Source organism: Rhea pennata, chromosome 6 (genome assembly GCF_028389875.1).
Source record: "Rhea pennata isolate bPtePen1 chromosome 6, bPtePen1.pri, whole genome shotgun sequence".
Taxonomy (NCBI): Eukaryota; Metazoa; Chordata; class Aves; order Rheiformes; family Rheidae; genus Rhea; species Rhea pennata.
Window position 1 is genome coordinate 13523919 of NC_084668.1, and position 12878 is coordinate 13536796.

General features: G+C 48.2%; 1 protein-coding gene across 2 annotated transcripts in view; it reads right to left on the bottom strand.

Moving 5' to 3' along the window:
* The window catches only part of GLI2 (GLI family zinc finger 2), a 198409-nt gene that overhangs the window by 40389 nt on the left and 145142 nt on the right, over positions 1-12878 (bottom strand). For both annotated transcript variants that reach the window (XM_062578770.1, XM_062578771.1), the window contains exons 4-5: positions 3813-4015; positions 1464-1655 (exon numbers count right to left, since the gene is read on the bottom strand). In XM_062578770.1, the coding sequence (XP_062434754.1) occupies positions 1464-1655; positions 3813-4015 (395 nt within the window). The remainder of the gene's footprint in view (positions 1-1463; positions 1656-3812; positions 4016-12878) is intronic.

Sequence of the window (12878 nt, forward strand, 5' to 3'; positions counted from 1 at the left end):
AGAGACAGTGCTGGTCAGAGATGGACTAATAAGGAGGCAAGGAGGAAAGAGTCTTGGTCAAGAGCCCAAGGAAAACTTGGCAGAGCTGATTTGCACCCATCTACTCTAACCCACAGCGATTAACCCCTTGGAGGGAAAACAAAAAGTAGTCTTACTGACCAGCTACTTTCTAGCAGAGAAACCCTGAACATTTTTTGCACATTAGAGGCAGGATACTACCAAAGAGCATGCGCTCTCCATTTTAGACTAGAATCCAGCTTCTCGATCAATCTAGGAAGTGATGGTAGAAAGTGACTATTCAAGTAAAACTTCCACAGCAGCTGCAGACAAGAAATTGTTTTTTATTTAGAAATAACTATAAGGCCCTATCACTGAACAGCCAGAGCAGCTTTTATCATTCAAAACCAGTCACTTTATGAAGCACCAAGACCGCAAAGCCTTTCATCTTAAAAGCTCAGCAACAGAAACTTTGAAGCAGTAATGAAGTGATGCAGATCTCCACTCCAAAAATCACTACTGTCCACAGGCAAATCTGAAGGCAGCCCAGGAAGCAGAAGCTGAGATCTGAAAGTCCAGCTGAGACTTCTCTACCTTGCAGCAGAAATAATCCCTAAACTGTTCACTGCAATATTTGTGCAATCTCAATTCTTGCAAGAGATGGTGTAAAGCAAAAGGAAAGAAATTTCTAATGGGTCTAAAAATCATCTGTGTATCTCAAATACTTTACATAAACAGTACCAATCACAGCAGGGCAGTGGTCAGGCTGCAGGGGTGAATCAGCATTGCAATTCCTAACATGATTTTGTTTTTAGTTAAGCCATGAGCCAGAATTTTCTGGGTTTATAATGCTTGATATTAGTATAAATACAACATTCCTGTAATTTTTCTTCCCTGAAGTACTGACACATCCTCTTCACTGGAGCTCCCCATTAACTTTATTTTTCTCCTTCAGAGATTTGTTTTGCAGTTGCTCTGAGAGGTCCCAACCAAGACCAGGGGTCTCCTGTACCGAGCCCAGACACATGTGTAACATGCAAGATGACAGCCAGTCCTTGCCCCAGACGCGAACCAGTCTAAATAACAAGGCAGACAGGGTGGGATAGGAAACAGAAGCAGAGCAGAGGAACTTGCCCGAAGGCGCACCCCAGGTCACTCGCGGCCAAGGGACCAGGATGGGAGCAACGCCCTACCCGCCACACCAAGCTGTCTCCTACACACATAGCAGCCCTGCTGTCTTCCCCCAAAGGCCACAATTTATATATTTTAAATTAGGAATATTATATTTATGGAATAACTCAACCTTTTAAGCCAAAAATTAGAGTGCATTGCTCATGGGTTTCAGCAGGAAGGAGCAACCACGCACAGTGACCTCCACCTGGAGAACAGCCACATCCGCCCCAAACCTCCCGCAAGAGCTCCGCGTGAGCCGCCTACGAGTGATGGGGTACTCGGCCTCTACTCACCGTCAACGGGGCTGAGGTAATCGTGGAGATGTGCTGCGCTGGCTGCTCCCCCGCTCTGCATCAGGAGGTCCCCGTAAGGGTTCGGGTGGCTGGCCATGAGCGTCATTTGGTGGTAGTAGTCGGTGGGGTTGGCTCCCGGTGGCGGCGGGGGCAACCCGAACAGGCCTCGCTCTTTCAGATGCTCGTGAGCCACTGCAGAAGCCGAGAGCGAGGAGGAAAACATGGGGAGAGTGTTTCCACAGCACGTTGAACTTCGGCGCTGACGTTGGCGCCCCCGTCTCTCCCCCCCGCGCCCCCCATGAGCCCGCTCCTTACGGCTCGCTTTAGTGCTTTCGTGACGTGCGTTTGGGCGTGTTTCTGTGGACAAAAGAAGCTAAGCTGGGGCCTCTGCATTCCTCCATTTCCGCAAATTTATAAACAATCTCTCATTCCCCCTTCTAATAATCCTTCCGTACGGACACAGACTTCACCCCGGGGAGGGGGAAGAGGGCCCAATCAGCCGACAGCAGTAACCCTGTCAGCATCAACATCCCTGCCTATTAGGAAAGAAAGACAAATGCAACCCAGTTCCCGATAGCAGTGCAAGAAAATTAAAGCCGAGGTCTAATGCACCGAGTTAGGTTTAGCGTCTGGCAGCATAAAACCATTTTGGCTGCCAAAGCCAATTACACTCACTTTCTCCCAGCTGCAATTTTTCAAATCTGCCTCCCCACCCGCTCGCCCCATTAACTTATTTACCACGGCCTTTTAAAAAAATTAAGAAAAAAAAAGCAGCCCAAAACACAATGCCTCTTTTTAATACGAGATCGTGAAACTCGCCCCGAGAGGGGAGGCTGGGGGAGAGCGCACGCACACCAACGCTCCAACCGCTCTGCTGTGCGCGGTTGGGAGTTTGAACGCCTGCCCTGGTGCGGCTGTAGGGAGGAACCACCCTAAATTAAGGGCCACATTTGGGGGCAGGAAAGGAGGCATATGCCTCTCCCCATTACCGCAGCACCTGGGGGCCTTGACGTTCTCTAACGCCCTGGGCTTCACCACAGAGAAGGGCCACTTGCCTCCGCTGCGGTTCAGGACCCGAGGGACGTTGTGATCTGCCAAGTTCGCAGAGGACCAGGCCCCCAGCCCCAGGCTGTTCCCTGGGCACTGAACCAGCTGCTTGTAATTGCGCAGCACAGTTCCCATCGCCTCACACGTGACACTTGGTGTCTGGTGAAGTAAACCATGACTTAGGCCTCCATACATTGAAGGAGAATTATGCCGTACCCCGTACGATGTGCACAGTGGCTCAAAGTCACAACCTGTTAAAACAGTGACATTCCAGCAAATTCACCTAGATCTTTCCCAGCATTTGGAAAGCAAGCTCTGTAGATTTGAACTCATTAGAGAAGAGCTTTGCATGTCCCCCTTTCCCTATTTAGCCATTAATGTCACCAGCCAGCTGGGGAGCAGGGAGCTGCCTCACCCCCCTGACACGGGGAAGCTGGGGTCCCCACCGACCCCCACCCACAGCACGTGGATACGTCTGGGCTCCACGGGGTTGCACTGCTTCTGCTCTGTGTGTGTCAAGCACCAGTTTGCACGTGCCTTTGCCTTCACATGAGAGTGTCTTCAGAGCAGTCTCAGTGCATTGGGAGCAATGAAGAAAGTGTGGCCTCCCTCCTTCACACTGGAGCAAATTCCCTCCCCCTAAGGATGTCATGCCATGCAGCGAGGGACCGGTATGGGGACCAAGAGCACAGGGGTGCCCAGCTAGGGCCAGCCTCACAGCAGCAACATGGAAGAGCCCAAACACGGTTGCCTCATCTCTCCTGTGTCAATCACAGCCACATCAAGCACCCTGCACAACTGTCATGCTCTCAGAGGGAAGCAAGGCTCCTGGTAGGGATATAAAAGCAGGGAAGCTTGTAAGAGAGCTGAGAGCACTGCAGAAAGGGACGTACTTTAAGCAAAATATTTATAATACGACCCAGTGGTAATAGCTATTCTCACGCTCTGCTTTCTCAGTGCAATGATGCAAAACAAATGTGTAGTTAAATGAAAAAAAAAAAAAAAGACAGCTCTCCCACTTCAGAGAGCAGCTGCAGAGCCTTTACAGCTGTAAATCCCTAGGTTTTAGGGAATTTCAGGGCTGGTGAGCTACAAAATAGCTACAGTACAAGTAGCATAGAATTTTCCCCAGCACTAAGCCAGGATCTGGCTACGGCCATAACTCGGGAAGCACGTGCCTTTGCTCTGCTACTCCTACCCCACGGAGGGAACCAGAGGGGAAGCCACGCTCCCCGTCTGGGAACAGGATGGCTCGGCTCATGCCAGCTGCCACCCCCAGGGATTTCGGCCCACGGCTCTTACCGTCAGCAGGGCTGAGGCCCCTGGCCGCAGAGATGACGGAGAGGGTCGGGCTGCTGTGCACGGAGCGGAGGTAGTGTTCCATGTGCGGGGCCACGTAGGGATGCGGCGGGCTGAACGGCGACTCCCCGGGGCCTGCCGGGTGCGGGGAGAGGCGGATGAGGGAGATGTCAGAGATGACGGGGCTGCCACTCAGGGTAGGAGGCCTGGGAAGGAAACAGAGACACAGCCGTCACCCACGACCACGATGGCTTCTGCTTGGGGACGAGCTCAGCAGTCTGACCTCCGCTGCAGCTTGCCATGATCCAATTTAATTTGCTGTGCAACAGGTTGGCCTTAAAAATGGTTATGAGATGGCTAAAGAGAAAATGCAACCTATGGCAGAGAGCTAGGACCGCATGGCAGCATCGACAGCCCTTTGCTGTGCAAGGTGGTGATCCTGCAGCCTGCCTAAATCCCAAAGTTACTGTGAGCAGAGGAAGCATGCAGGAAGGGCAGATGCACCCAGGTGACTCCCAGGCTCAGGCTGATCTAAGGGAACGACGGTGCCAAGAGGGCCATCTCGTGCCCATCACACATTCATCCCTTCTGCTGGCACCATCACTTGTGCAGCTGCACGGTCAGCTGGCCCTGGGAGCTGACCTGGCTGAAAGCTAACCTCCTGCCAGCAAAAGGGGGGAGGCCAAAGCACGTGGCTGCAGGAGCAGGCAACAGCAGCAAAAACTGCCCTTTTGGGCACCTTAAATCAGCATAAGCTTCCTGTGAACGTGCACCCCAGCACGGTCCGTGTAAAGTAGCTTGCCTCACCCGGACTGCCTTTAAAAAACACATAAGCAGCTTCAAGGTGAGGAACACTACACGCACAAGCAGGTTGCATGAAGTACGTCCTGTGCGATCGAGCTAACCCCCTTTCATTGCACAGGGAGGCTGAAACAACAAAGACGCTCAGCGTGAAATCAGCTGTTTGCAGCCTCCTCGCTGCTGCTGGAAACCCAGATCTTTAATTCTCCTGTGGGCACAGAGCCTCAGCTTTGGGACAGCTGAGTGAAGAAGGATGCAAAAGGGTGAGAACTGTTTATATGGCCTAGATGGCAATGAGCTCCAGGCTGAGCTGTGCGTAATTGTCAGTTAAATGCAGGCCCTAAGCATCGCTCTCCTCTTTCCCTACTTCTGTAGGAAACTCCCCATCGGTGCTCAGCTCCACGCTGAAGGGAGAGCAGGTCCCGTCAGCAAGAGAGTCAGTGGCGGAGGCGTGTGGAGCTGGCCCCAACCATCTCTCCTGCGCTGCCACTGGGCCACGGGACCCAGCATCGGTGGCTCAGGCCACCCGTCTGCTCCATAACCTGCCCCGGTTACGTCAATCACAGCTTTTACAAACCTCCTTGACAGCTTGGCTGTACAGTTCAAAGGGCAAAAGTTCAGGAGGGATTTTTTTGCTTGCTTTCTAGGGGGCCACTTCTATTAAATCCCTCAGATCTTCTTCAGGCCAAGTGGTACCTGAGAAAGAAGTTAGTAAATGCTGCAGGCTTCAGCAGGCAACCATAAGAAACAAAAATCAGGGGTGCATTTTGGCACCAAAACTTACTCAGGATGATCACGCATGGAAGAGAACCGTATTGAGCTCTCCCAGACATGTATACTACTACATCCACCAAGCATTTTAGACAAATCATGGAGGGTGCAAGAAGCAGAGAACAGAATTACAGATGCTGACCTGAGATGCAGAAATCTGAGCCAGACAAAAAACCAAGTAGACATGTCATTAGGCAAAAATGAAAGAGAAAAGCTTGCTTCTGCATTAGATCTCTTTTTGCTTACATATTTATTGAAATGGAGTTGGTGTGGAAACGCTGATCACGCCAGGGACAGGGTTTGTCCCTGGCCCTATGCAGTGGAGAAGCTGAGAGAAGTGGGACACTTGCCCTATGGGACTACACCTGGGCAAGGTGGACAAGGGCTGATATAACAGATGGGGTTACAAAGGTCCTTCCCAAAGAATATCCAAAAGTGCCATTAGCAAGCGTGTGTATGATCCATCTCCCTATGCACAGCTAACCACAAACATGAGGGTCTGAGCAGTTTAGACGTGCCACCTAAACCTCAAAATTGAGGTTCCTTCTACATTACAAACAGCTCAGGTGCATTTTAATTTATTTACAATACGTGCATATCAACAAAACCACACAGAAATGTAATACAAGCTTTACAGACTTATTCAGCAGTTTACGAGCATGTTTGTCTTTGTTTGATCTTCTGTGTGTTTCTCTGTCTTTCTGATAAATTAGTAAACCTTGTGGCTTTTTGAACACTTTTTGCTGATGGGTAGTAAATTAAATGTCTTTTAAAATATTTATAGTTCAAAGTACTTTCCTGTAGCAACACACACTGTGGCTCATTGGTGTAAAATACAAGGCAGTGAAAACCTATCATACATGAAGCTCAGTAAATGACTTCTAGAGACGCACAGTCACCGACACACACACACACGTTAACCGGACCGAGGCCCAAGTTTCACGGGCGTAACGCCTAGCAGAATCCAGCCTGCTTTCTTTTACGGCCCTGAAAGACAAACTGATGATCACATAGCTATTTCCAACCTCGTAACCTCCCCACCTGCGTTACTGTGTTATTTTGTTACCAAAATTACGGGGCAGCCCGTGGGCCGCTTTCCAGGAGTGCCCGGCTGCCGCGGAGCGCGCTGCCGACCTCGTGCCGCGACGGCAGCGCCGCGGCGGCTGGCTTCTGTCGAGGCTGCTTATAAAGGTGGCCGAGAACGGAGTCGACCAATTTATTTCTACCGGGGAGGAGGGCGAAGTGAATCAGAGTCTCTGTTCCAGATTTAGTTTCAATTCATTTCTAATAATCTCCACCGCCTCATCTGGAAAAAATGAAACAGGATTAAAAAAAAAAAATGATGTCATTAAGAAAACATCTGACTAATTTTTCTTCTGACGAAGACTTAATATAAGTGGTGGAAGGGGAGAGGGGATGTAAATTAAAAGCAGCCCCAATCTTCCCTGGGCCACAGAGCCAGCCTTAATACATAAGCCATGAAAGAAGTTTTCTTACATATACAATAAGTTCCCTCTTTCATCAGTACTCACAGCTTCTCCCAAAAGGGTTGTGAACTTCTTTGATGCAGCCTTGAAACTACGTATTACTAGGTTTACGAGCCTTTGGAGCCTATGCTGATCAAACTGCGAGGCTGACATCTAAAATGTGTATAACAATACGTGGAGTTTGCTGTTCATTTTCTCAATGCTAAATTGGGCAGAATTGCTGGAGTCCCTCAGAACAGGAAAACTCCACCCTGGCCAAAAAGGTAACACTGGGAAAAAGATCAAGAATTCAACCCAAACGCACGCAGCTGGAAATCTCAACATAAGGCTGGCTCTTCTGCATAAAGACCAAGTTGGAGACCAAGTTTCTGCTCCTGGCTCCTTGTAGCTTTACCTAAAGCCTCTCATTGCTGCAGTGTCTCCATCTGTAAATTAGAAGAGCAATATTCTCACTCAGGTCTGGCTCTTGTAAAGCCTTTTAGCCAGGAATCATCTCTACTGTATGTGTACAGCTCGAGCGAAGCACAATCCCCATCTCTGGTCCTGCAACTGGAATTAAAATGACTACTGGTGTATCTGAGGACCAACGTTCACACGGCACAGCAAGTCCCAAAATAGTATGACTTCTAGTAGCTGCCTACCAGGAAAAGCTCATTTGACAGGAGGGACAGCATTCTCTGTTCCCAGCTCCCCGAAAGCTTGGCCTTTCCTCCCTCTTTCCACTGTCTTTGATGGCATTATTTTTTATCTAGCCCCGAAGTCCCAGAGTGTGTCACCACAAACATGCAGCACAAGGCGGCTGTAGCTGCACAGGTCTCTTCCCAGGCAAAGGACGAGACAAAGTGAAATCTATTAGCTGCCGCTCGTTGGACGTGGTGACGGTAATCAGGGAGAGAGGAACTGCTACTGGAGGAAGGAGGCTCTGCCCAGGCTCCCAGCACACCGTGGGGGAAGCAGGGCTCTTGCCTCAAAGCCCCGCCGTGGGATACTCTCTGAGTTAGTGAGTTGAACTGGCTCGTGCAATGGTCCTAGTGGCGCCAGAGCTGGTGCAAAACAAGTGGTGAGACCAGGCGGTTATTGGGGAAACCAATTAATCCCTTTATAAAACCACAGACCAAGACCAAACCATGTCCTTTCATTAGAAATTATACGATGCTTTACTTGGAAGAGAAGTTGAAACAAGCTGGTCTCAGCCCTCATTACAATCCCTAATCTTTGGATTTCTTCCTCAGGCTCTGTGCCATACACCGGGCCCTCTCTAACAAAAATACATCACCACCTTACCACCAAGCCTTGTGTCTCCAGATGAGCCCCCAAGCTCGGAGTCAGTTAACAAGTAAGAAAAGACAGATTTCAAGTCGAAACTTCTGGGCTTTCTGAGTGTGTCCTTGAAGTTCACCACCCACAGCCCCTCACTATCTGTAAAAGCATCTTTTGCTCTCTCCCCGGGCCCTGCAGGTGACACAGGAAAAATGCCCCAGTGCCTGGGGATGATCTCCTGCCTTTGCTGAAGTCAACACTGTGTAAATCTCGCTGACTTGAGCAGGATGAGGGATTATACCTGACCACATAGATTTCTGAAGAAACTGGGATTCTGGTTTTCAAATAGGCTAAGGGAATTGGGTGTCCAAACGCCATTAAATTTAATGGGAGCCAGGGGCCTGTTTTCCCTCCGGCACCAGCGAGAAGCCCAGATTCTATAATTAATGCTCAGAACTTATCCAGCAATTTGCATCTCCTATGAACCACATGAGCACTGATTCATCTCCTCCACCGACCCACCCTCCTCCTCTGGCCAGGAGGGGCTCCTCTCTTTTTAACAGAGAGAGAAACTGAGGCCAAGAGACACCATTGACCACCGAGGACCTAATGGTGATTCCCATGGCTGCCAGCAGCCCCCTCCTCGGTGCACAGCTCTCGCCGACCTGCCGGCACTGAAAGCTGTGCGGAGGCAGGGAGGAGAGGCAGCTCCACAACCAGCGGAGGAGCAGCACCAGCAGCAAGGAGATCCGTCAGCATCTGACACGTGACACAGCCAGGGAGACACTGGGAAGGTTCTGGTGGTTTCCTAGAGGCTAGTCATTCCCTGCCCATCCAGGGGAAAGGAATCTGTGTTTTCTTACCCGGGGGGTCACCTCGAGGTGCAGAAAGGCAATAAGGCTCTGTGCGTCTGCTGAAATGCTGAGGTCACCTGGAGGCACACAGCCCCAGCCCAAGGAGATGTTAATGCTTCGAACTAGGTTCATGGCTGCTCTCCAATGCCCTTCCTGCTCCTGGAGCACAAAACCAGCAGCAGCTGCAGAAATCAGGGTGAGCAAAGCCTTCTGCAGGCACGGGAGGCCCCTGCGAGCCACCCATCTGCCCTGGAGAGGGGCTGTGGGGTGAAGGGAGCTGCTGAGTTGCTCAGGTGACTTGTCCCTGTCCCGCTGTCCCCCAGCAATCACATGACAGCAGCTGCCACATCTTGCGCAGCAGAGATGCGGCATCGCGTCCCTGCTGCATGCGACCCCAGAGCCACTGGAAGTGGCACCCAGCGATTAACACAACCGTTAAAGAAGCTCTGAAATACTTTCTGTCGGTTAAATAAAACCCAGAAAAATGGGGAGAACAAACCAGCACTAATGTCCCATGACTAGTCTGAATGAATACTTATGTGCCAAATGCATTTATTCCACCAAAAACAAAGGGCTGAATACTTTTCCATATGCTTAATGGAATATGGACACTTGCAGGCAATTGTTTCGCTGTGCAATAATAAAACTGCATAGCTGCTAAACAGAAAAGGAAGCTGGAAACAGAACTTTCATGGTGAGGGGGATTATTCCCTGACAGAGTTTTGTTATGGGGTTGTTTTTAACAGCAACAATCCCCTCGAAACCCCACATAAAAATCCTTGCTTTGTTTCCCCAAGATAAATAAAACCTCCTGGCCTGATTTTCACAAGTGCCGTGTACCCAGCACCCACCACGCAAAATCGGCAGGAGACGTGGAGGAGCCGTATAGTACCGTAAGATCTGCCAATGCCCCAAAAAGGGACCGCGCTTGCGACTGACACTGTATGTATGGGACATCAAAGCTTTATTCAGCATGAAACCAAAAATGCCTTAGGACTCGGGCTAAACGGGTCAGTCCAAACAGCTCTTGCCAACCCCTCGAGTTCACCTCTATTTCTGACTTAGAACAGGAAGGGCGAGAGGTTGTGACATCCCTGAGGTACCCCAGGACTAAACCCACCCAGGTCCTACAAACCAAGGTACCTTTTGGAGTTCAAATCAGGGCCATAACTACCAAACTCGCATGACATTTGATCATCTAGGAAGCTTCCCTCTCTACCCCCGTTTTTCAGCTTAAAAAGGCAGGGGAGCTGCAAATGCCCATGTGCTGGGAACGAGTGGCGTTAGTCATCTCGAAGCCGCATCTCACCCCCAGTGACTCCGTGGGGCCGTGGAGCAGTTGGGTAACGAGGCGACGGGGAATCACTCGCACTTCACAATTCTCCTGGTACGGCAACAAGTTGATAATTACCCATTAAAGTGACCTGAAGCTTGAATATCGGGCTATCAACAACTCAGAGATGCCAGCTGACATGTCCTACTAGGAGGAGAACTGAATGGGGACCGGGAGACGGCAGTGCTAATTCCCAGCTCTCCCCTGCTGGGCTGCTCTGCATGAGCCATTTAACTCTTTTTGCCTGTATTTCCTCACCTCTGAAGCAGGGATAATATACTTTTCTTTCTTTTCCTTTTTTTTTTTTTTTTTTTTAACATTTTTTCCTGTCAGACCCACAAAGAACAATATAGAAGACCAGGGCTATCTTTAATAAATTAGCAATTAATGTTCTCACTTGTAAGAAACTGTTGCAGAGATTGGGAAGCTCGACAAAAACTGCTACTGCTTCCCCGCAGAAATTTAACAGGTACATTTTTGAGCAGTTCCCATTTTCTTCTTTCCCCTCCAATACAGCTATAAGACACTGAAAGCATGAAAAATAACATATTTTAACACCGAGGGCAAGTTCCCCTTAGAACAGTTTATAGAGGGAAGTGGTAAATTCAGCACTACTGCAAGACTTTATGGCAAAACTAGAGGTTTTTCTAAAAGATGGGCTCTAGGAGTACCACAAGTTTTGGAGTTTTAATAGTAGGGAAGAGTCATTTCTCCCACTGTCGGAATTAACGTGTGGAATCCTATAGCCCGTGTCACAGATGTCAGAGCAGATTATCGTGGTAGCTCCTTTGGGCCTCAACAGATATAAATTTCTGAATACAAAAATCCTTACTTGTGGATTTGTGGTTAGGGCAGTGCTTTCAGAAGGAGTTAGGCAGACACTAAGAAAAATCCCACTACGCATCCATTGGCATTGGTTGTTGTCTAAATTCCTTTAAAAAATTAGCCTTTAAGTGTAATCTCGTACCACTGAACCAAAAGAAATTTTGTCACTGGCTACTGCAGTGACAAGAACAGGCCTCCAATTTGCTATTTCTGTATTTTCCATCTACATCATGGAAACAGTATAGTAATCACAGATAGGTACAATAACTTAGCATAAACTTTTTTAAATTCCTCAGAAAAGCTCATTTAAGAATTAATGCAACTTTTAACATATTCAGGTGAACTTGATCCATTTGCTCTACATGAAAAAAAAACACATTTGGTTCAAAAGAGAAAAAGTAAAGATTTTCGATTTCTTGTTTTAAAAGACTTGTTTTCGAACATATCTGACTTCAACTGAAGATTTAAAAAATATTTAAAACCAAAATATTTCATTTCGCTTGACACACAGTTATTATTTTCACCAGTGAAATCAATCTTACTTTGTTTTAGAACAACTTGAAACATTTTTTCCGCAATGTTTTAGCCTAAGTCCACTAGAAGTTAGCGATGTCCTTACGTTCACAGATTGTTAGCAGTCTTAGCAAAGGCAAGGGCATCATTTGGAAGAAACAAAATTGGGAATGTAAGAAATCTCATACAGGAACTGATCCTCAGATTAGAAACTCTCTTAACTATGTATGGTTTCCTATTGTATTTACGCAGCATTTTGTACAATACAGGTCTAGTCTTGGCTGACACTTGTAGGTACAACTGCAACATAATAACAACAACAATAACAATAATTGCTTTTAAATGGAAGAAAAATGTGTATTTTTAATAAGTAAGGTTGCCCTCCATTACACAACACACACATAAGCAAGACATCAAAGGCAGAAATTAGAGTTGATACGGGACCCTCAAACCCAAATCAAATTAGTGTCTTGAGGAGAGTTCTTTGATTTAAGCTTAATAGTGGTGATTTTTTTTCTCGGGTTGTTTTATACTTAATCAGCCAAACAGCCCACTGTGCAGACATATGTTCCCCAAGCACATCAAAGCAAGTAAACATTCTGTTTCAGATCCTAATATCCCTTTTATCCAATTATCTTACTTACATGATCTTTTAATTTAAGTTCTGAGAGCCCACCTTTTCACACAAGCTTTCCTTTGGTGACAGAGGTAGAAGGATGACCAGCTCAGTTCATGTGAGATGCCCACCAAAAAACCACAATGAATAAATCAAAGCATGGTAGATGAGCCTGTAAGATAGTTTCTTGAGAGGTTAAGGACGAAAGCCTTCAGTGAAGGAGCATATTTTAAGAAAGGACTTCAAGGAAGGTAGCTGAGGAGGAGTGAGGGAACAAGAGTGCGAGTGAAAAGGCATGAAAGAAAGCATGGATAAAAGTCAGAGAGCCAATAAAAGAAGTTCGGCAACAGACTGAAGAAACCATGCAAACCTGGCGGTGCGCGAACTTCAGGTTCAGCCATCAGAAGTGCGGACTTGATTCCAAGAGACACAAAACACAAAAGTTGTGGCATCAAAGCGCCGCTGGCTCAGCAGGAAGAAGGCAGAGGGCTGGGCAGCAGCGCTGCGGATGCGCGGGGAGCAGACAAGCGGACGTCTTGGCAGCAGGGGGAAACGAGGTGACGGCATGGACCAGATCTGAGTAGGAAGGTGAGGCCAAGGGAGATCTGC